This window comes from Stigmatopora argus, chromosome 4 (assembly GCF_051989625.1).
Source record: "Stigmatopora argus isolate UIUO_Sarg chromosome 4, RoL_Sarg_1.0, whole genome shotgun sequence".
NCBI lineage: Eukaryota > Metazoa > Chordata > Actinopteri > Syngnathiformes > Syngnathidae > Stigmatopora > Stigmatopora argus.
Genome location: NC_135390.1, coordinates 3,496,302 through 3,520,970, shown reverse-complemented (window position 1 = coordinate 3,520,970; position 24,669 = coordinate 3,496,302). Strand labels below are relative to the sequence as shown.

At 40.3% G+C, this 24,669-nt stretch overlaps 3 protein-coding genes across 14 annotated transcripts in view; 1 reads left to right on the top strand and 2 right to left on the bottom strand.

Annotated features, from left to right (window-relative positions):
* Positions 1-3,245: 3,245 nt before the first annotated feature.
* rwdd1 (RWD domain containing 1) lies at positions 3,246-7,710 on the bottom strand. Its single transcript, XM_077598217.1, has 7 exons — positions 7,459-7,710; positions 6,253-6,318; positions 6,017-6,147; positions 5,793-5,936; positions 5,473-5,605; positions 4,920-4,982; positions 3,246-3,620 (listed from the first exon to the last, which is right to left on the bottom strand). The coding sequence occupies exons 1-7, from the start codon at positions 7,529-7,531 to the stop codon at positions 3,508-3,510; spliced, it is 723 nt and encodes a 240-aa protein (XP_077454343.1). The 5' UTR covers positions 7,532-7,710; the 3' UTR covers positions 3,246-3,507.
* The window catches only part of cnot10 (CCR4-NOT transcription complex, subunit 10), a 49,154-nt gene continuing 31,985 nt past the window's right edge, over positions 7,501-24,669 (top strand). For 5 of the 12 annotated variants that reach the window (XM_077598200.1, XM_077598208.1, XM_077598206.1 and 2 more), the window contains exons 1-2: positions 22,200-22,512; positions 24,414-24,505. In XM_077598200.1, the coding sequence (XP_077454326.1) occupies positions 22,482-22,512; positions 24,414-24,505 (123 nt within the window). In that variant the 5' untranslated portion in view covers positions 22,200-22,481. Of the gene's footprint in view, positions 7,712-21,216; positions 21,236-22,154; positions 22,513-24,413; positions 24,506-24,669 lie in introns of those variants that run through there. The other 7 variants (XM_077598210.1, XM_077598207.1, XM_077598203.1 and 4 more) reach the window with 6 other exon arrangements.
* LOC144073724 (calcium homeostasis modulator protein 5-like) lies at positions 13,591-17,451 on the bottom strand. The gene is made up of 2 exons (XM_077599759.1): positions 16,802-17,451; positions 13,591-14,008 (listed from the first exon to the last, which is right to left on the bottom strand). The coding sequence occupies exons 1-2, from the start codon at positions 17,342-17,344 to the stop codon at positions 13,619-13,621; spliced, it is 933 nt and encodes a 310-aa protein (XP_077455885.1). The 5' UTR covers positions 17,345-17,451; the 3' UTR covers positions 13,591-13,618.

Here is a 24,669-nt window from a genome sequence, read left to right as displayed (position 1 = left end):
TCACCTAACTTGTGTGCAGATGGCATAGGCCAGTTCCTCCTCAGCTGTGGTGAGAGTACACATGCATTGATGTTCTAACAATTTAAAACCATCGACTTTTGGTTTGCAGTCTTGCAGGAAAGTATCAATTCCTATTCACTGTCAGTCCCAAGTCTGGATTAAAAGAGACTCCCCCAATGAGTCATGACCTTAATGCATTGGTGGGATTTGTGTGTCCCAATGATCCTAGGAGCTATGTTGGCTAGGGCCTGGTTCCCCAGGTAAGGTCACCCAAGGCAAACTGGTACGAGGGGAGGAGCCCAGACAAACAATGACTCAGAAGACCTCTTAGGGCGAATAACACAATTGAAAAATGTTTACCCTCACCCAGACAAGGTTCAGTGGGGCCCCACTAGGCCTGGAGGTGGGGCACGATGGTGAGCGCCTGGTGGCGGGACCTGCAGCCATGGGGCCTGTCCGGGCACAGCCCGACAAGGCTACAAGTGTTCCTTTTTCCATGGGCTCATGACCTGTGGAAGGGGCCAAAGAGGTCCGGTGCACAGACAGCTGGGCGGCAGCCAAAGGAAAGGTCTTGGACAGTCCGATTCCTGGGTCTAGAAACTGGCTCTTGGGACATGGAATGTCACCTCTCTTGATGGGAAGGAACCTCAGCTAATGCGTGAGATTGAGAAGTTCCGTCTCAATGTAGTCGGGCTCACTTCTGTACAGAGCCTGGGTTCTGGTACCACTCCTATCAAAAAGGTTGTACATTTCCACTCCGGAGTCTCCCATGATGAGAGGCGAGGAGCCAGTGTGGGGATACTTATTGGCCCCCACTGCTCGGTGCCTGTACATTGGGCTTCACCCCAGTAGAGAATGGGGTACCATCCCTCTACCTGACTGTTGTCTGTGTTTATGCAGCAAACAGCAGCTCGCAGTACCCACCCTTGGAGTCCTTGGAAGGGGTGCTGGAGAATGCACCTCCTGAGGAATCCCTTGTTCTGCTGGGGGACAGCAATGCTCACGTGGGGAATGAGTGAGACCCGGTGGAAGACCGCCCCCCCTGGTCAGAACCCGAGTGGTGTCCATATGTGCACCTTGCACCAGGACTCAGTCCAATGATCGACTTTGTAGTCGTGTCATCGGGCTTTTGGCCGCAGGTCTTGGACACTGGTGAAGAGATGAGGGAGCTGTCAACCAATCACCACCTGGTGGTGAATTGGCTCCGATGATGGGGCAAGCTTCTGTTCTGCAGCTAGGGGGACCTAATCAAGACTCTCTTATCTTGTACTTGCAATAAACCTCAATAGGCTGCTAACCAATATGTGACCACGTATTCATGTTGAATACTTATTTATTTATTACTTATTTATTGTGCACTTCATGGTGAAATTTAAATCTCATTATACTTGTATAATGACAAGAAATGCATTCAATTCAATTAAGATTTTGAACAGGTCTCTGTAGTAAGTAATTTGAAGGTACTCCACGGTTTGTACAGTCGTACCTCAACTTACGAAATTAATTGTTAGCAGAACTTGGTTCGTAACTTGGATTTTTCGTAAGTGTATATGTATATATTAATATATATTAGAGCTGGGTGATATGTCAAAAATTATCACGATTAAGAAAAAATTCAGTCGATGTTGATAACTATCACGATACTTTTTTTTTGTTTTAAATTTGAAACTTCTGTGAATAAATAAAATTTTACTCCTTATTCAAATATGAAAGTAATAGTTACCTTACTTTATAAGAAAACAGAATATGAAATAGGATGATTGTAAAAAGTGTTGTTGTTGTTCTGTTGTGCAATAAAGATTAGACAACTCCCTCCTTACACTATGAAAAGTAAAGAATAAAACCTGCAGAAATTTTGACAGGTGTCTATATTTTTATAAATTTCCCTTCATTCCAAAAGTTGCTGCGCAATATAAAATAAAATAATCAACTGAAGTCATCACCTTGGCAAGCAGACTATTTTCAGCCTCACAAAAGAAAAAGTGTAAATTTACATAACATATGGCCATGAAATTAACCCAAGATAAAGACTTAGATTTTTTTCAACGTTTTCAGAAAATTTACATAAAATGGGGAAATACCTTGATATCAAGCAAGAAAAATATTACAGGATAGTGGGTTAAGGACATTTTCAATAAGTCTGCTCTTTATGCACAGGTATTTAACAAGACATTTAAAAAAGAAAGAAAATGCCAGGGAGAATTCACTTGGATCTTTTAGTGGATAGGCTGTGTTGTCCTGCATCTCACAATCGCACATTTTGGCCGTGTTATTGTCCTTTTGCGTTCATTCTGTGTTAGCCTTTATTGCTAACCAGTGTAAAAACATATTTCCTGATCATACTCTTCTCCTGAGCGTCTGGAACTAGCGTTAATGTGACAATCAGAAATATCAAAAATATTTCACGACGAGTTTTTTAGAAGAGGATGCCTTCCCAGACATTCTTATTAAAAAATGAACTGAAAGTGGCAAGGTCCACACGGATCGCCTGACGCTCTGTGTGGGGATGCTGCTGGCTGGCTTCATGGTAAAGCCAGCCTTATTCAACAAGTTTGACCGTCCTCATGCTAAAAAAAAAGCACAAAGACTGTTTTTCCCTTTTCCTTTATAATAGACAATGGTGTTTTTTAGGGTGTTTTGTTACCTGCCTGACATGTCTCCATCCCACGCTTAGTCAGGCGAGTACGCTAATCCCTCGAATATCGTAGATAATGTAGACCAGACATGGCCGCAAGAAGACAAAATGAACTAAATACAACTAAGAACAAAGCCTTGCTGCCTGTATACTGAATGAAAACCTGGAAAGCCTGCATCAAGTAGCCTTCACAAACTTTCATCACGAATTTGAAGCTGTACCACGCTGAAAGGGGCCTCCCCTTCAAGAACTTGGACTCAAACTCCCATTGACCTGTTTTTTTGGATTTATATCAAGCGGAAAGGAACTATTTTCAGTGTGAGTAAGGTATTTAAAATATTTACAATTGTTTTAAATATAAAGATTATATTTAGTTATTAATACATTAGTCTTCATATGCTAATAGCTGTAACATTTAATAAATACACTTGATAATTACGTGTGTAATTGTATTTCTGTATAGGCGCAAAAACATGTAATAAGGTAGTAATAATGTGTGATCCTACTTCACGGTTTTTGATTATCGCGGCCATGTCTGGTCTACAATATCCGCGATATTTGAGGGATTACTGTATGTATTTTGTAATATTCTCAACAAAATGATCAGTAATGAAGTGAGTAATTCCAACTTTTAATTTTACTTATGAGATTCATAAAATATACAATTTACTTCCTAGTACAAACTTATGGGCAGCATCCAAACTTAAAGTCATTCATTTGGAAAGCTAATTTAAAACTAGGGAAATCGTAAAAATTACTGTTGTGACAAACATTCCCATTGCCACTACTGATAGTGTATCATTGGATGTTCATTTGTCTGATCAAGTTTCATTCATCACAAATTTCCAAGTTCATTCTTTTGTCCATCTGTTTTAATCCTCATCACTGCCCATTTCTAAAGGGTCAAAGTCAGGGTCATCATCCTCCAAATCCAAGTCTTCGATATCCTGGAACAAAGATTCATCCACCTCAACACTGTTTCCACCTAAAAGTAAGAAAGAGTAGGGGTTAGATCAGGCGTGGCCAAACCAGTTATAAAGGGCTGCTGTGGGTGCACGTTTTGTTCCAACCGATCCAGCACAGAGAGTTTAACCAATGGGGTTTCTGCTGAAACAAGAAGCACCTGATTGCAATCCACTGATTGCACTTCTAAGATACCAGATTTGTGGAAATGTTTCCTCTTTCAAGGTTGGAACGAAAGCATGAACCTAGCCCTATGTGGGATAGTTTATCCATCTCAGGGTTACATGTACACGGTTTACTGCGGAGACTCAGTGAAATTAGTATTTAGGATGGAAATTGTGTTTTTGTATTCTGAATCTATGCCAACAAAATCCCATTGGCAGTAAATTGGTCTAAAAATCTAAGTGGAAATTGGCCTGATCACTTCATCGGGTTAAAAAAATTACATTATTAAAGTGTATTAATTTCTTTTTAAGTATTATATCATTGGCTGCCATTGATGGTGATAGTTGTCCAATCCATTTTGACTAGGCGGGCTGTCAGTGATCCTTCAATCAAACGAATGGATTGGAAGTCTGTCGCCGTTAACGGGAGTGAAACATGATCACACAATACCAGTCTTTACAATTGAAATGGATGTATAACTGAAATGCAGTTAAATATTTAAAGGCTACAAACAACTAAATAATCTTAATACATTTACAGTAAATTTTATACCAAAAAAATAAGAGCATAAAATTGAACAAAAATAAAGATAAAGAGGGCTTTTATTTATTGTATTGGACTATTTTAAGTTTTTTTTTTTGCTGGAGCCTATCCCAGCAACTAGGGGAAACCCTGACTTGGTGGCCATATAATTGCAGGGCACAAGTAGATGGACAACCAACCCCACATATTTTAATCTATTAAAATTTACCCTGACATTCCAAAAACATGTATGGTAGGCTGATTGGAGACTCTAAATTGCCCCTAGGTATGGGTGTGAGTGTGCATAGTTGTCCGCCTCCTTGTGCCCTGTAATCGGCTGGCCACCGATTCAGAGTGCCCCCGCCTCTGGCCCGGAGTCGGCTAGGATAGGCTCCAGCACCCTCCTCAACCCTAATGAGGATAAAGCGGTTCAGAAAATGAATGAATGTATTGCTTGGCAGCTCAGTAGTTGACTGGTTAGGATGTCCCCCTCACGCTTCTGAGATCATTAGTTCAATTTGAAAACGGAGTACATTGATAATTGTGAACATTAACACAACTACATAAAACCAACATATTTCATGGCCCCTACCCACAGACTATAAACATGAAAAGTAAAATATTCAAACATTACCATCTTCAAGGAACTGGATGTCTGACGTGTCCAGATTGTGGTCCGTCTCAAACAGTTGTTTGCCTGTGGAAAAATATTTGCATCACTCTCAATATGTAATATTTGTTCACCTGACAATAAATTGAGGCGGGCCGGCGGCTGAGTGGTTAGCGCGTCGGCCTCACAGTGGCAGACCTGGGTTCAAATCCAGGTCGGTTCACCTGTGTGAAGTTTGCATGTTCTTTCCTGTGTGGATTTTCTGCGGGTACTCTGGTTTCCTCCCACATTCCAAAGGCATGCATGGTAGGCTGATTGGATACTCTAAATTGCCCCTAGGTATGGGTGTGAGCGTGAATGGTTGTTTTTCTCCTTGTGCCCTGCGATTGGCTGGCTACTAATTCAGGGTGCCCCCCCCTGGCCCAAAGTCAGCTGGGATAGTTTCCAGCACCCCCCGTGACCCTAGTGAGGATAAAGTGGTTCAGAAAATGAGATGAGATGCTGCAAATCGAACATAAAAATGAAAGAAACCCAAAAGTAACACCAGACTTGAGGAAGAGAAAAGTGAAGCATTTACCAGTGAGTTTTGCTTTTCCCGATTGCTCCTCTTCTTTCTGTCTTTTCCTTTGTAACTCAGCCACTTCAAGCTCAAACTTGGCTTTCCATGCAAGGAAGTTCTCAATTGTTACCACTGTTCCTTGAAATGCTACCTATTAAACACGTGCAGTTCTTTCATTATATTAAATACGTTTCATTACATGTTAAATTCATTGTAAACCGTCGTCTCTGAATTTTTCCGGTGTAAAAAAAATTGGTTGCCGGGCATCTCTACCAATTCTGGACTGTATCCAAATGTCTTAAATGAAGAATTATAGGCATTTTTATGTAGTGCCTTACCTTTTCTGCTTCCTCTGCCTCCCTCTCTTTCTGCAATTTCTCCTCTTCTTGTCTGGTCTTCATCAGGTCCACAATTTTGTTGAGTTTCTCCTGTACAGCTGTCACCAAAGTAAATATCATCACCATTCCCAGGTTTTCTTCTGCCTGCAGAAAAAAAATGGAAAGACAAACTCTGTTAGTGACATACAATCCTGTGGTAGTTAGTTGTATTATGAGGTTCTGACCTGCTGCTGTAGTATTGTGAGAATGTCCTCCATATCATTGTTTTCCAGGTTCTCTTGAGAGTGGACCTCCCACAGTGGCGGGTCATCTGGGTACGATTCTACATACGTAAACTTTAAAGTTGCTTCTACAGCTACAAGGGGAAACAAACAATGGTTATTCCATTTATACTGTCTGGTTTTATGAGGTCCCAAAAGGGGTATTGTTATGTCACAGTACATTTAACCAACATACTCACTTTCACCATTTTCCCCCGCGTCTGATGTTACAGTGATAGTGAAACTTATGGGATCCTCCGAAAGCACTACAATTGTATGAAATTCATAGAATTAAATCCACCCATACAGTAATACCTTGACATACGAGCAATTTGAGCTACGGGTACAAGACAAATTTTGATATACAAGCATGCAGCCTACGTGAAAGGCGGCTTTGAGAACATCATCTCGCCGCAACTCCCTCGTGTAAATGTCTCTACAAGCACTGGGCGGAGCGTTGCATTTTTTCAGTGTTTTTTTCCCGTTAGTCAGTGCAGAATGGTGTACGCGTGGCGGAGCTTGCTCACTAATACGGGAGGAGTATACTACCTCACGGTGGCGAGTGGTTGTGTGTTATCCTATTGTGAGGACATTTGTGCGCATCATTTTGGGAATATTTTGAAGGGAACACAAAGGCAAACAACCCTCAATAGGTTCCTTTTAAAAACTGCAGCTGAAAGTCAGGCGGGGCAAATAGAGCCAACCTGAGAGAAGAAATGTATACAAATTTAAAACAATTAGAATTAAGTTTAGTGTAAAGTTAGATTAAATTTATTTTTGAGTGTCTGTATCGTAATCCAAGTTCATTTAAATTTGTTTATGTTGCGAGGTCATTGCCGTGCAAAAAGTCTCTCTCTCCTCTCTCTCTCTTCCTCCCCTCCGTGAAATCCGTCTAATTTTAGTACTACTAAAGATCATAACCACTAGTTACATGTTACTCTGTTAATCGATGGCGAATTAGAACAAATACAAAAAATCCATTCCAATATCCTGTTTTTGGTGTTTTTTAAGAGGGTTGGAACGAATTAATTTTTATTTTAGTGTTCACTTCTATGGGAAACGTTGATTTGAGATATCAGTAAATCGACATACGCGCTCAGTCCCGGAACGCATTAAGATCGTATCTCAAGGTACCACTGTACTATATAACTTTTCTACCATTGAGTTTCATCTCCGTTGAATGGCGAGTGGCCAGGTACATATTACGATGCAATGCTATTGTATATGCGATAACATTTTATTATTAACATAGTTGAATACATGATCTAATATAGTGTTCTACAAAAAGGTGTTACCTGATCTTCACAAAGTACTGGAGTAATTCGAGATTTTTGTGATCCATTGCTAGCCGTAGCTACCTTAGTGTTAGCCGTATTTTCTGTATGTCAACATGAAGGAATTCAAACCTGTAAATGAGTCTGGGTATATCGACTCAATTGCTTCTAGTTCATTTATTTGCTCTTCTGCGTAGTCTGTCATTTTCGTGTTGCTGCAGATTATCTAGCAGTTTGCAAAATCATCCCCGTGGTTCTTCGTGCAGCCGCCATGCACTGCGACTGCGTGCATCTGTTCAAACGATCGATTCCATCCTCGTCCTCATCTTTAAAAAAATGTTGAGGTCCATGTCCTGACGTGTGGTGATATACAGATAACACGTGTGTAAGTACATTCTTTATTTTTACTTCCGTCTGTTTTTTTTTCAACAATAGAATCATTGTGTTGGCATCCCAATCGCAATCGGTGTAGCTGTCATCCATTATTTTTGTCTGCACATATAACCGATGCGCTTTCTTTTCTTCGTCTTTTTCTTCTATGGCAGGGGTGTCAGACTCGGGTAGGTTCGCGGGCCGCTTTAACGTCAACTTGATTTCACGTGGGCCGGACCATTTTAGATATAATATTTAGATTTTTTTTAAAAAAAAAATGGATTAAAAGAACTGGATTAAAAGCCCCGGATATTCATTTTTATAGATCTAAAATAATGTTTATTTTAGCTTTTTTAAATATATTTTTAGATTTTACAAAATTATTTCTTAACTAAAAACACAGAAAAAAATGATTAAAAAATTACAATTATTGATTTAAAAGGGGGAAATCAGGAATTTTAATATACATCTATACCAGGGTTGGGCAAACTTTTCGGCCCGGGGGCCACATTGACTTTAAAACTTTGACAGGCTGGCCGGGTCAGCACAAGATACGATATACATATAAAAACTGCATCCGTTAACAGTACATATGAAACCTAAACAGAAAAAAAGGACTTAAGTATGAACATATACTCATCACTCATCTGGGATTTATGGGGTGCTTTCTTGGTTTTCATCAGACTAAAGGTCTGTTCACACACACGTAGAGCCAAATAACACCAGAATCCTCTGTGCCATCTTCTGGATGTTTGGAAATTTGGCTGCACTTAATGAAGCCTAAAACTCAGAGACTTTCAGGGAGTTGAACTTGTCACATTGGAGATCAATCCGTTCCAACTGCAACTCCTGTGGAACCGTTTTCGGGTCTTGTGAGAAAGGAAATGACACCAGCTGTCAATTTTTCCAAAATCACAAAACCGAAGGCAGAATTGCTCATGCAGGTCATCCAATGATTTCCTGTATTTTGACCGCAAAAAATAATAACAATAATAATAACAATAATTTGGACAACGTCGGCGGGCCGGATTAAAAGGCCTAACGGGCCGTATATGACCCGCGGGCCGTAGTTTGCCCATGTCTGATCTATACTCTTCATTTTAATTTGATCCTAAAACAGAAAGTCGGCACTCATGATTTACTTTCCCGGGCCACATAAAATGATACGGCGGGCCAGATTTGGCCCCCAGGCCGCCACTTTGACACGTGTTCTATGGGGTCACTAAAATATTGTCAAAAGATTGCGGCTTGTTTTTGCTACTGCACATGCGCTTATCCTCCATCACATCTTGATCAACAAGGGCAGATGTGGGACAAGATTGAAAAGAATTGAATTGAATTGAACAGAATAATTTTATTGTCATTATACAACTATAATGAGTTTTAAAGCTTTCAACACGTAGTGCACAAATAACAACAAACAGACAAATAAATAATCAATAAATAAGAAATGAATAAATAAGTAGTCCAAGTGAGGTCAGCAGAGCAGAGCGGGCTTGTTCCATCTGAAGCCCAGGACGAGTTCAATGGTTTTGGAGATGTTCAGCGCCAAGTCGCACCATTAGCTGAGTCTATGGGCGGAACAACAAACAAGCAAACACATAGAAAATCCATATATAGTAATGATAAATAAATAATCACTAAATCATAAATAAATAAAATATAAAAATAAATAAAATATAAAAATAAAAAAAATATAAAAATAAATAAAATATATAGACTAGACAGGGGAATGAACTACATGTATAAATGCAACAAACTATATGTATACGCCGGGGTGTCTAAACTTATCTCGAGTCCTCCTATGCAGCCCAAAATAATTAACTTTATCAACATAAATACACAATATAACTATGAGTAGCGTACTTACAATACCAGGTGAAGCTGGGGCAAACAAACTTACTTAACGCTAGGCAATAAGTGCAATCTTAGAGAAAATAAGGACTCCACTGCCTCAGCATTTACAATCACAGGCGGTACTCGGATGATTCGCCTAAAGACGTTTCGCCGACGGACGTTTGACAGACGGACAGGTCGCCGAATGGACGCTCCGCCGAACGTTCATTCGGCCGAACGGAGGTTTCGCCGAAACGGGATTCGCGCGCTCGCCCCGCCCCCGGATTGTGTGTGTACAAGTTTTTCAACCTCGGCCCGCGGGCCATATACGGCCCGTTAGGATTTTTAATCCGACCCGCCGCCGGCGTTGTCCAGATCTTCCAGATGTTTGTTTTCATATTGAAGCATTTAACCAATCACATTTCAGCCATTATTTGTTGCCAGGATCAGATATCTGCCTCAAAGCCTTCACAATCAGTTCTGCGGGCTCTGCTGCATTAAACAAGACTGTTTCTTTTAACCAATCAGATTTCGAGTTGGCAACACCACAATGCTTTTTCAGAGGCATTGTCATTTTGCTGGCTGGGATATTTCATTGCTTTCACCAACTACGATTGGCTAGCTATAGAGAGTAGGTTGGCCAAAGCCATAGTGAGGCAGCCAGAGATCGCAAACTCCACCCACAAAGGCCGACAGAGCAAAACAAATGGATTTTGTTGCAGATTTGCACACAAAGCTATTTTCCAGACGGACTTTTCCAGAAAAAAAATGGACATCATTAAGAAAGGGCAGTCAACTCCGAAGCTAGCAAGTCTGTTACAGCCGGGAAAAGGGTGTGTGCGCCAGTTTCAGTGCGCTAACTACAAAGAGCTACCAAACTGTATTTGGAGCAAGCTGCACAAGCAAATATATTGTTGTGTTGATTAAAAGCCATTTTCAAGACGGACTATGTCAGAAACACGACAGGACAGGCTCGACTTTCAGCATTAGCTTCGATGCCGATAGAAAAGAAGGAGGAAAGAAAGGAGGATGGATATTGTGTACAGTTAAAAATGATTTTTGGTGAGTAAAATATGGCTATATTCCTAAATAATATTTCAATTGTATTGCTATATATATATATATTTATTTTTATATATATATATATATATATATATATATATATATATATACAGTGGTACCTCGAGATACGAGCTTAATCCGTTCCGTGACTGAGCTCGTATGACAAGTTACTCGTAACTCGAGGTAAAGTTTCCCATTGAAATGAATGGGAAACAAATTAATTCGTTCCAACTCTCTGAAAAAAACACCAGAAACAGGATATTGGATTGAAAAAAAAGTTTTATTTCTTATAATTCGCCATATATTGACAAAGTAATAAATAACGAGTGGTTTAATAGAAATAAAGTGTTTAATCTAACTAAAATTGGGCAGATTTCGCCGAGGGGAGAGGGGCACAAAAGGGGCGGGGGGCTTCGTTTTTTTTCTTCCACAAAACGCACTCGTAAACGGAACAAACACTCCACCCTCACGTTCGCTATCGATGGGCTGTTTGCTGTCGTACTATTCCCTTCAAAATATTCCGAAAATGATGCACACAAATGTCCTCACAATCGAATAACGCACGACGAGCAGCAGTCTTTTATCAGCGATCGCGCCGCTGCTCATGTTGTTGTTGTTGTTGGGCCACCTCAGGCGCTTGAGGATTACCCTCAGCAGCGCTAGAGCTGTCACTGGAACGCGGATTAGTTCATCCAGGGGGTAGCCGGAGGTGTGGGGCAGTGCGAATATCTCCGGCTGGATGAAAAACGTAGGGCGCCACGTTCCTGGGTGGCAGCTCTGGGTGGTTTTGTTGGATTCGCATGGGAGCTTCGGGGCCGCTGGCTAGCGGCTCCTTTTAGCTTGTAGCATCTGTGTTCGCATCCCCTCGAACGGCGCCTAGTGCCATTGCCTGTCGGCGTTGTGCGCACGAGTATACTTCATTACCCAGAAAGCCCTCTTTTCACCGCGCATGCGCGTTGTGCGTTTCCTGGTCTGAATAGCTCATCCGGTGCTCGTAAATATTGTTATACACGAAAGATATGCCAAAAAAAATGCCATGGCAACCTGGCTTGGTCGCATCACGAAACTTTGACCGCATCACGGGCGAATTATTCGATCGAAATTTCCCCCGTAAGACGAGCATTCCGTATGACGAACGGTCGTATGACGAGGTACCACTGTATATATATATATATATATATATATATATATATATATATATATATATATATATATATATATATATATACTTATATATATATACTGATATATATATATATCAGTGGCGGGCCGTCAGGGCCTTCAAGACCTTCTCTGCTGGCCTAAGAAATATCTGAATCATATTATATTTTGTCCATCAATACTTATTATTCCAAATGGTCTGTTAGCTTCCTTTCATTGCTTTTCCCCCTGGTTGCACTGCTTCCAGATGTGTGTTTTCATATTGAAGCATTTAACCAATCACATTTCAGCCATTATTTGTTGCCAGATCAGATCTGCCTCAAAGCCTTCACAATCAGTTCTTGCGGGCTCTCCTGCATTAAACTAGACTGTTGCTTTTAACCAATCAGATTTCGAGTTGGCAACCCCACAATGATTTTTCATAGGCGTTAGCATTTTGCTGGCTGGGACATGTCATTGCTTTCACAAACTATGATTGGCTAGTAGGCGGGCCAAAGCAGTACCCGAGGCAGCCGAGATCGCAAACTCCACCCACAATGGCCGACAGAAGCAAAAACAAATGGATTCTGTTTGAGAATTAAGAAAGGGCGGTCAACTCCGAAGCTAGCAAGCCTGTTACAGCCGGGAAAATGGTGTGTGGGGCACTTTCAGCGTGCTAACTTAGCTCCACAAGCAAATAGTATATTGTTGTGTTGATTTAAAGCTATTTTCAAAACGGACTATGCCGGAAATATGACAGGACAGGCTCGACTTTCATCATTAGCTTCGATGGCGATAGGAAAGAAGGAAGAAAGAAAGGAGGATGGATATTGTGTAAAAAGGATTTTTGGTGAGTAAAATATGGCTACATTCCTAAATAATATTTCAATTGTGGGCCAAGTTCTGATATCTGAAAAGCTCCAGTGTTTGTATTTAAGCTCCAGTGTTTGTATTTAATCACAAAATGCTGCTAGGAAGTGGGTTTTACCCCAGTTTAATTTTTGGCGTTTCGCCATTGACGTCCATCGCTGTCTTTTCCCGGGAAAAATCACCCCCTGGCCTGGTTGTAATGTCTCAAAAGCTCCAGTATTTGTATTCAATCAATAAATAATGCTAGGAAGTGGATTTCACCTAATTTTAGTGCATTTTTTGTCATTTCACGTATGGACGTATCGACGTTCATCGCTGTCTTTTTCCCGCGGAAATGATACTCCGGGCCCGGTTCTGATGTCTAAAAAGCTCCAGTATTTGTATTTAATCAATAAATGCTGTTTTTGGCTGGATTTTACCCCATTTTCGGGCAATGTTTGCCCATACGCCATTGATGTTCATCGCTGTCTTTTCCCGGGAAAATCACCCCCTGGCCTGGTTTTAATGTCTGAAAAGCTCCAGTATTTGTATTTAATCATGAAATGCTGCTAGGAAGTGGATTTTACCCCATTTTTGTGCATTAATTTATTGATTATTTTTTATGTGTCGCATCTGTAGCTGCAGTAGAGGTTTTATAGCCATAAAATAGTTTTTGAGGGTTGGATTGATACGTTGAAGGCGCTACCAGAAAATGCACCGCCCGCCACTGATATATATATATTTCCAGATGTATAAAACATCATGATTACCAGACGTGAAATGTAGTGCTGTCAATGAAAACCAAAACCACATTATTGTCAGTTATAGAGTAGATTAATAGAATTTACAACTTCTTAGAGTCTGTAATATTATATATAGATGTGTAGATTCAAAGTATTGAATAAATGACCAGATAACATGTATTCAAAGGAGTGAGTAGTGCCCCATCCTAGTCCGCTCATTATTCACATGGCATAAAAAAAACTTATGAAAGCATCATGTAAATTAATTAAAAAAAACAATAACATTTATTTTATTTCATTTCAATCCCATGCTCCAAGTCCATGACTGGTCTCTTCTCCGGTGCAAAGTCCCTGTCTGCTCTCTCCACGTAACGTTGTAGGGTACTGTAATATTGTTCGCTCCTCGAGAAGGTGTAGAGGGCAGAGATCTCCTCCCAAGCCTTGTGGTTGGGGAAAGGGAAAGGATCAGGATCCTTGTTCTCAAAGAAACTTTTTAGGTTTCTTTCAGCTAGTTTGGAAGCATACTCCATAGTATAGGCATCAAAGTGCTCCCTTTCTTGTTCCACATAGCGTTTCCAGAATGTGAGCTGCAAGTAGCTAACTTTAGAACGGCAGTTCGTGTAGCAGGTACCAAGAAGCCCAAATGTGGCTGCGATGATAATTATGCACCAGCCCAGAATCTGCACACATGAGAAAGACCAGATGATGCTCATCATTATTGAATTGAATTAAATGCCTTTATTTTCATTATACAAGTAGAGTAGTAATTACAAGATTTAAAGCTTCACCATGAAATGCAAAAATAAATCATAATAATAAATGATACATAAATAATAAATAAATAAATATATATTTTTTAGTATTTTAGTATTTTTTATTAATACTGAAGTGCTAAAGTGTGGCAAATAAGTATTTAGTCAAGCACCAATTGTGCAAGTTATCCTACTTGAAAAGATTAGAGAGGCCTCTATTTGTCAACATGGGTAAACCTCAACCATGAGAGACAGAATGTGGAAAAGAAACTAGAAAATCACATTGTTTAATTTTTAAAGAATTTATTTGCTAATCATGGTGGAAAATAAGTATTTGGTCAATACCAAAAGTTCATCTCAATGCTTTGTTATGTATCCTTTGTTGGCAATAACGGAGGCCAAACGTTTTCTCTGTAACTCTTCGCAAGCTTTTCACACACTGTTGCTGGTATTTTGGCCCATTCCTCCATGCAGATCTCCTCTAGAGCAGTGATGTTTTGGAGCTGTCGTTGGGCAACACGGACTTTCAACTCCCTCCACAGATTTTCTATGCGGTTGAGATCTGGAGACTGGCTAGGCCACTCCAGGACCTAGAAATTCTTTTTACGAAGCCACTCCTTTGTTGCCTTGGCTGTGTGATTGGGATCATTGTCATGCTGAAAGACCCAGCCACGTCTCATCTTCAATGTCCTTGCTGAAGGAAGGAGATTTTCACTCAAAATCTCTCGATACATGGCCCCATTCATTCTTCCCTTTACACAGATCAGTCGTTCTGGTCCCTTTGCGGAAAAACAGCAACAAAGCATGATGTTTCCACCCCCATGCTTCACAATGGGTATGGTGTTCTTCGGATGCAATTCAGTATTCTTTCTCCTCCAAACACGAGAACATGCGTTTCTACCAAAAAGTTTTATTTTGGTTTCATCTGACCATAACACATTCTCCCAGTCCTCTTCTGGATCATCCAAATGCACTATAGCGAACCGCAGACGGGCCTGGATGTGTACTGGCTTCAGCAGGGGGACACGTCTGGCAGTGCGGGATTTGAGTCCCTGGTGGCGCATTGTGTTACTGATATTAGCCTTTGTTACTGTGGTCCCAGCTCTCTGATTGTCATTCACTAGGTCCTCCCGTGTGGTTCTGGGATTTTTGCTCACCGTTCTTATTATCATTTTGACGCCACGGGGTGAGATCTTGCATGGAGCCCCAGATCGAGGGAGATTATCAGTGGTCTTGTATGTTTTCCATTTTCTAATAATTGCTCCCACAGTTGATTTCTTTACACCAAGCGTTTTACTTATTGCAGATTCAGTCTTCCCAGCCTGGTGCAGGTCTACAATTTTGTCTCTGGTGTCCTTCGACAGCTCTTTGGTCTTGGCCATAGTGGAGTTTGGAGTGTGAGAGACTGAGGTTGTGGACAGGTGTCTTTTATACCAATAATGAGTTAAAACAGATGCTATTGATACAGGTAATGAGTGTAGACCTCGTGAGAAGAAGTTAGACCTCTTTGACAGCCAGAAATCTTGCTTGTTTGGATTGGATTGGATTGGATTGGATTGGATAACTTTATTCATCCCGTATTCAGGAAATTTCGTTGTTCCAGTGGCAAGAGGGTGAGGATGCAGGAATAGGAAAGGCATTTTAGACATAAATAGATAGGTAATAAGTAGGTCAAGAAATAAATACATGAATAAATATATAATTAAATAAGCGTGTTGCTTAGGACATATATACATACATACATACACATAAATGTACATGCATGCATACGGTAGGTCTTAACACACAGCCATTTTTTTGTTAAAGAGCCTGACAGCTGATGGGAGGAAGGATCTGCGGAAGCGCTCCTTCCTGCAATGAGGGTGCCGCAGTCTATTGCTAAAGGAGCTTCGGAGGGACTCCACAGACTCATGCAGGGGGTGGGAGGTGCTGTCCATGATGGACATCATCCTGGTCAGCATCCTCCGCTCTCCCACTTCCTCCACAGAGTCCAAAGGACAGCCCAGAACAGAGCTGGCCCTCCTGACCAGCTTATTCAGCCTGTTCCTGTCCCTCTCCGTGCTCCCGCATCCCCAACAAAGCACTGCATAAAACACTGCAGAGGCCACCACAGTGTCGTAGAAAGTCCTCAGCAGTGTCCTGCACACTCCAAAGGACCGTAGACTCCTCAGTAGGTAGAGGCGGCTCTGGCCCCTTTTGTACAGGGCATCTGTGTTTGTGGACCAGTCTAGTTTGTTGTTGAGGTGAACACCCAGGTACTTAAAATTCTTAGTAGTTCTTAGGGGGTAGTCACCTACTTAAAATTGTAGGTGACCAAATACTTCCACTCTAATTGGGAAATAAATTCTTTAAAAATCAAACAATGTGATTTTCTGATTTTTTTTTCCACATTCTGTCTCTCATGGCTGAGGTTTACCCATGTTTACAATTACAGGCCTCTCTAATCTTTTCAAGTAGGAGAACTTGCACAATTGACGGTTGACTAAATACTTATTTGCCCCACTGTATATCATCAACTATACAATCAATTTTAAATATATATGAAATAATATAATTAAAATTATATAATTAAAAATACAACAAGCCACCCAGTGGTGCAGTGATTATTCCGTCTGACTTTGGTGCGGACAGTCTGGGTACAATTCCCAGTCGGTGGCTGTGTAATAATCACCTAATCTATAAAGTGTTCAAATGATGAATATAAGGTTCAAATGCCCTTACTTGAGATTGGGCCCTGAACATCAGAAGCAAATCCATGCGGTCTTCAGCAGTTAACTTAGACCTGCCACAGGGAACACGGGCCAACTCTTCTCGGCACTTCATAGTCCTGTTCTTACATAATATATCCACCACTAGGTTGTCATTGAGACCGCTGACAGCACATTCATAAAATGTCCCATTGAGCAGAGCAACAGAGAGCCACATTATAGGAGCGACACAAGCCCCTGTGAAGATGCTTATGAACACTCGAAAGCATCCAAAACATCTTCCGCGGGGACACAGCTTTATTGGATTGAGGCAGCAACCCGTGTAGAGCCTCCACAACCTGGCACTGAAGAAGAGACCCAACACCAGAAGCACAGCTGCAGGTCCAAGCAGGAATGTGAGTCCATAGGCAAAGTTCTGGTCCCGGTTGCAGGGACACTGAAAGGAAACCATGGAAAAGACTCGCTCCCCACCTATCGTCAGGAGAGCCATAAAACTGTAGCCAATTGTGGATTTCTGGTTCATGAAGAAACGCAGGACAGTCTGGAATTTATCCATTGCAGCAGTGTGAGGTTTCGATGTGCTCCGCAATTTATAAACCAGGCAAAAACGAGACAGCAGAATGAAAAAGTGCAGTATGAAGCTCGAGGCGTTGGCTCTGTCTAGTCTTGTTCCAGCTGAAGACAAAAACAGAGCCCTTCCCTTCAGTCTGTGCCCTTCCCTCCAGACTCCTCCCTCAGTCCCTTGGCTACTCCACCCCACTCATTTATTTTCATTCACTAAATCTATAAGACAAGCTACAAAATAGCTATCAGTGTAATGAAATAAAACAACAATGTAATAGGCTAAAAATGAATACAACCTCCCTCTATCAGTTTTTTTGTCTCATGCTTTAACTCTCCCAGAGAAATCTTGTATATCCTGTTTTGCTGATTATTACTCTGGGTCCCTTGACGATATTGCAGGCTTGGAAGCCTACAGTAATGCCTTGATCACATTTTAGGCAAACACATAGAAGCCAACCAGTCTTAACTCTTCAATCCGTCAATTTAGGTAAATGATCATGCACACACGGGGGTGTAATCAAATAACAGACTCTTTAGTGCTGGCAGCAGCTGTCACATTATGAATAAAATGATTGAAATCACATTTTGGGAAAAGACATGCAAGGAGGGGATACTTGCAGATAACAATTCATGCACAATGACACGTCTTCTGTTGAATGTTTTCATACAGAACATACCATTGTTCCTGAAACACAGCCAGTCATCATCAGCAGCTCAATAGAATGAAGATAGAATGTCAGCAATTTATTTCATATTATTTTATATTTGCTTGCAATGGAAAATATGCGTTGGTTTACTTTTAAACTTACTTTGCTCATCATGATTAGTTCCATATTATTATATATTTGCTTGCAACAAAGTATAAATGCTTTGCTCCTGATAACATAAGTCTAAATAAAGAGGAGCCAGAATGGACTGGACTACTGAGAACTGCACCTGCGTCCTCTGCCTCTCCTACAGAAAATTCCCAAGGTTTCCTAAAGTTTACCTTTGCTAATAAACTTTACTCCTGTAAGTCTAAACAAAGAGGATCCAGAACACCATGCAGTGTTGTGAATCTGATCTGGGAACTGGACCAGCACCCACCACAGACTCCACAAGATTTCCAGACCTCCATCTGTTTTTACTTTTGACTATTGACATCTCACTTGTGTTTCCACTCCTTCCCCCCTTAGAGTTGAGACATTCATTGTAACTAGGGACCTTGAAGTTAATAAAACAACAGAAAAGACATGTAAAGTAAGAACGGAGTTGGCATGCTGTACCTTGCAAGTGAAAATTCCAGAAGATTGTCTTTTCTTCTTTATTTGTGCGTGCATTTGGGAATATCTATTGGTGAACCTGGCACAGAGTCACGTCTTCCAAGTGTGTTTCAGCTACTCAAAAGCGACTACTCAGACTAAGTGCCCTGTAAATGGCTGCTAATGTGAACTGCCAGCAACAAAATAATCATCTCCACTGAATTTACCCTGATTCTGGAACAAATAAGCCAATACTGTAAATTGCATCAGACATCATCTCAAATACACATTTATACACACTTTTGTAGGTGTTTATTCACAGGTTGATTGGACAATTTACTATTAAGTTTCTTTGTCTATTTCCTCATTTCAATATCATTAACTTCCCATTGATAGTCCTACCCGCTAATGTGATACTAGTATAATCAGTGCTCTGCAGGCTCCTGCGGTCAGTCTGTAAATTGAATACAAATGAGATTACCAGTAGTTAAAAAAGGTTAATTAAATCAAACATATTGGAATGTATGTTAAGCTAATATCCTAGCTAAACATAAGTTCCTTCATTCATTTTCTGAACCGCTTATCCTCACAAGGGTTGCAGGGGGTGCTGAAGCCTATCTCAGCTAACTATGGGCACCAGGCAGGGGACACCCTGAATTGGTGGACAGCAAATCGCAGGGCTCAAGGAGACAGACAACCATTCACTCTCACACCCATAACCAGGAGCAATTTAGAGTGTTCAATCAGTCTACCATACATATTTAATGGGATATTGAAAGAAACCAGAGTACAAAGAGAAGAAACTCAGGCGTGGTGAAAACATGCATACTCACACAGGAAGGTCATAACGGTGAGGCAGACATGCTATCCATTCATCCATTGGCCCACCCATTCAAAATATTAATACAAAAACAATGAAAATATAGACTAATTTTGTGATAAATTACCAATTGAACTTCAGCTCTGTCACACAAATAGAAATGCAAATATGAAGATTAATTTACTAAATTAGTTGTGCTGATGATGACTGCTGGCATTTAAAAAAATAAAAGTACTACATAGATTACATTTACTTGTTCTTTTACCAACAGTCAAAAGGAATATTTTTTTTCAGTTAGACAATTAGGAAGAAAAACATTTCAGCCCGTGTGTTCTATGCATTTGAAATTTCCTGAATACGGGATGAATAAAGTTATCCAATCCAATCCAATCCAATTACCTGCCAAGTAAATGTTCCTTATAACAAATGAATTGTTGACTTTTTAAAATGTTTATTCATACTGACTTCCAAACACAATGAGAATTTTGACAAATGCAACTGTTTAAAATAGACTATACTACCGGTATCGTTCCTGACAAACACATACCCCCTTTATCCACAAAATTTAAAACAGCAGGATTATCGGAAGATGACTGCTGATTTAACTGAGACCATTTGTGTAATGTACTGGAGTAATACTGTTTGGAGCTGAACTTGTACAGTGAGGAGAGTTTCTCCAATCTTTGTTGGAGAGAGTGATGATATGTTTGGGACTTCTTTGTTTTTTCTCTCAGTAAGTTTCTTGGCATGAATCATGGTGTACGAATTCATTAGGTTGCTCTCCTACTGGGAATAAGCTCTCCAGAACTTGAGCTGTTCCCAAATGCATGCACAAATAAGAGTTTTCTGGAATTTTCACTTGCAAGGAGAATGACCGTTGAGGCAATGTCCCAACTCTGTTCTGACATTCACGTCTTTTCTGTTGTTTTATTAAATTCAAGGGTCCTGATTACAATGTACGTCTCAACTCTAAAGGGGAAGGGTGGAAACACAAGTGAGACGTCAATAGTCAAAACAAATGAAGGTCTGAAAGTCTCGTGGAGTGTCTGTGGTGGAGTTCAAGTGCAGTTCAAGGTGTTCTGGATCCTCTTTGTTTTGTCCACTCCAAGCAGTCCAATGGGTTTTGGCTTCTCTTTGTTTTGTCGAACCAAGGTACTTTGGTGCAAGCATGACACTAATAATCAGTGGTGTGCCGTCAGGGCCTTCAAGGCCTTCTCTGCTGGCCTAAGAAATATCTGAATCACAGACTGATGTTAATTATATTTTGTCCATGAATACTTATTAAATAATTCCAAATTGTCTGTTAGCTTCCTTTCATTGTTTTTCCCCCTGGTTGCACTGCTTCCAGATGTGTGTTTTCATATTGAAGCATTTAACCAATCACATTTCAGCCATTATTTGTTGCCAGGGTCAGAAATCTGCCTCAAGGCCTTCACAATCAGTTCTGCAGGCTCTGCTGCATTAAACAAGCGTCGATAAGACTGTTGCTTTAACCAATCAGAATTCGATTTGGTGACACCAAGGCCTTCTCACAGGCGTAGGGATACGTCATCGCCTTCTCACAGGCGTAGGGATACGTCATCGCTTTCACCAACTATGATTGGCTAGCGATAGAGTGGACTAGCCAGAGCTACCAAACTGTATCTGGAGCGAGCTGCACAAGCAAATATATTGTTGTGTTGATTTCAAGCCATTTTCAAGACGGACTATGCCAGAAATACAACAGGACAGGCTTGACTTTCAACATATGCTTCGATGGTGATAGAAAAGAAGGAAGAAAGAAAGGAGGATGGATATTGTGTACAGTTAAAAATGATTTTTGGTGAGTAAAATATGGCTATATTCCTAAATAATATTTCAATTGTATGAAATTCCCGGGGAAAGTCGTCCTCCGGGCCTGGTTCTGATATCTGAAAAGCTCCAGTGTTTGTATTTAAGCTCCAGTGTTTGTATTTAATCAATAAATGCTGCTAGGAAGTGGATTTTACCCCATTTAGTGCAATTTTTGCCGTTTCGCCATTGACGTCCATCGCTGTCTTTTCCCGGGAAAATCACCCCCCTGGCCCAGTTGTAATGTCTGAAAAGCTCCAGTATTTGTATTTAATCATTAAATGCTGCTAGGACGTGGACTTTACCCCATTTTTGTGGATTAATTTATTGATTATTTTTTATGTGTCGCAGCTGTAGAGGTTTTATAGCCATAAAATAGTTTTTGCTGAAAGCGTCACTAGGAAATGAATAATGATGAGCAAAGTGAGTTTAATAGTTAAGCAAAGTGTATTCTTTGTTGCAAGCAAATGTATAATTATTCGAAATAAAATCCTGACACATGGTAAGGAAGATGAATGAAAAAAAAACTGCAGGGGACAAAAACGGGAATTTGAAAAAAGTGTAGGAAACATGTCCACGCCGTGTCCCCCTAAGATTACGCCCAAGGTTAAGAAATTAAAAATAAACAAATAAATTAAAAATCCTAGGCAAATAACAACCCCACAATGTCTTTGATTGATAAAAACATCAATAGGTTAGTTTGATAAAAAAATAGTTTGAACATGAAAGAAAAAATATTATACTCCAACCCAATATGCAGTATTAAGATGACCTGTTATAAATGGATTACTATTTTATATGGTGTTGATCGGAATATATTCACAAAAGAGTACAAATCTTGACCAGAACCTCTTCTCCACTACACTTCAACCTGCCCTTGATTTGTTTTCTTTCGATATGTAATTTAGCTCCAATCCAGGGATGGCGCTAGTTTATTTTTGCTCCATAGTTGCAAGCTGTCACTCGCTCACAAACAAGCCCACGAATCAGGTTTTCTTGAAGTAGCATTTTGCGTGCTAAACACATTGGACCCTTAATTTATTGTATACATTTTACTTTGCAGATGAGCTAAATCGGCATTCCTCTCACCCAACGTGCAGATTGAGCGTCTCTATCTGAGGTCAGAAAGTTCAAGACATGGCAGAAAACATAGGTAAAGGGGCTTGGGAAATGGTAGCTCGTTAGCAGGTAGTAAGGACTTGCACTAGAATTTCAACTTGGATGTAGTCCTCGAACAGATGTACTCAGATTCTGTCTGTCAATGCTACGGTTCGTAAGATATTGTGAATTTTACCACTAGTGTCGATTATAATATTAGACTTTTAGAGCTCAATTGTACTTCTGCGCATTGTTAACCTTAGCCCGAGCGATGCGCCTTCTAAACCATTCAATGAATTGGAAGCTGCTTGCCTTCTTTATAAATTCTATGTCAAGGCGCGTAAGAACAATTTTAACATCAAAAATAAGGATAACATGGCAAATAACTATATTTATATTTTGCAATAATTATCTGTGCTACCGATACCGGCACAGTATTGACGCCACGTTTTTGAAAACATGCAAAGTATTTTTGTTCTCCCCTTTACTGCTAATTAACTGCATACTGTCTTGTTTGTAATTTATTAAATATATATACCACATTCATTCATTATCTGTAACTAGGCTCGGGGATATGACAAAAAATATCACAATAAAAAATAACCAGTAGATATCTAATTATCAGGATAACTATCACATCTTTTGTCTTTCAAATTTGGAACTTTTGTGAAGAAATACATTACTTTACTCGTTATTCAATTAGGAAAGTAACTATGTTACCCTACTTTAAACAAAAAGGAGAAATGAAAGCTTTATTTCTGTTGTGCATTGTACAACGAGAGGCCTTCCAGGTACAGCCCGACTGGACAATTTTAACATCCATACATATACAACACAGGCCGGGCTGTCTGCTAATTCGCCATTGACGGTGCTCTGGAATCCGTGTGAAAATGACAGCAATGGGCAAGTTTGGAATCAACTAAAATCCAATATATAAAAGTACACTTGGCACCACAAGTAGGAATGCTGACACCATATAGTATTGGCAGGGTTGGATGATCGAATCCATCCTGAGAGATTAAGGCAGTCGCAGCAACAATGGTGTGCGACACATCCATGCATCCTCACGCTGGTGGTGGGATGATGGATAATGGGGGGTGGGCTGAGGCATTCACTCCTGGGAGATTTCCCTAAACCCCTAAGTTGTCCACTCCTGTCCCGTACAATGCCGCCAAACTTGGTGCCTTTTCCGTGTCAAGCTTGTGATTGATCCCATTAACCTGGTCACTTGTTGCGTCCAGCTTGCGATACAGCTCTTCATCTGAACGCCAGTAGCCCTGGTAGAGCCTTCAGTAACCGAACTTGAGAAACTGACCCAATTCAGAGCGCGCCGCCAACACCCTTTCGACAGATTCGCCAGGCACACAATCTCCCGAGGCACTCATTGTATATCCGCCCGATGAGTTCTGCCTGGACAAAGTAGGTTCTCCTCTCCCTGCTCTCCCCAAAATTTAGTGAAAAAAATTAAAGGAGCAGTTCACTAATTCCATTTTTTCCATTTCAAAGTGAACAAATCTCTGTCCGTTAGACCAAGACAGACATTTTAAAAAGTGTTTTTGTTCTGCTGCTGTGCAATAAAGATAAGAAAACTCCCTCCTTACACTAAGAAAAGTAATGAATAATAAAACCTGCAGAATTTATTTTTAAATGGCTACGTGAGGTAAAAAGTTTCTTTTTTTCAGGCTGAAAATAGTCTGCTTGCCAATAGTGATGGTGTCTTCAGTTGATTATTTTCTTTTATTTCATATTACACAGCAACTTTTGGTTTGAACCCCAATTTATAAAAAAAAAAAAGATGCCTGTCAAAATTTCACTTAAAAAGTCCTCCAAAGTTCAACTTTGTATTGTTAGATGGGAAATATTTTTGGGCCTGAGACTAGCATAAGTGAAATCCTTTTTGATGCGGGTTATCAAAGCTATGTTGATATCTAAACAATTTCAAGTCGATTTGGAGGATTCGAATGTATGAAAAATGGTGCATTAGTGTGAGTCATAATATGAATGTAATTAATATTCATGTTGATCCAACTGTCATCTTGCACATTTTTATGCATTGAGATTTTTCTCAACAGAGCAAAACGAGGCAAAACATGACAACTCATCATCACCTGCAATGACAGACCAAGAAAAAGAAGTGGCAGCCAGTGCATATGATTCATTTGTGGTGAGTAATCACTCGGATTTTAAAGCTTTGAATTTTTGACATGCCATGGTGTACACAATGGAAAAGCCACCATAATGTCAGAATGTAGTAAGGTAAAATGACAAGTCGGTCCAATATCAAACTTAGCACTCTTGTATTTCATGAACTAACAGCCCTCGTTGTTC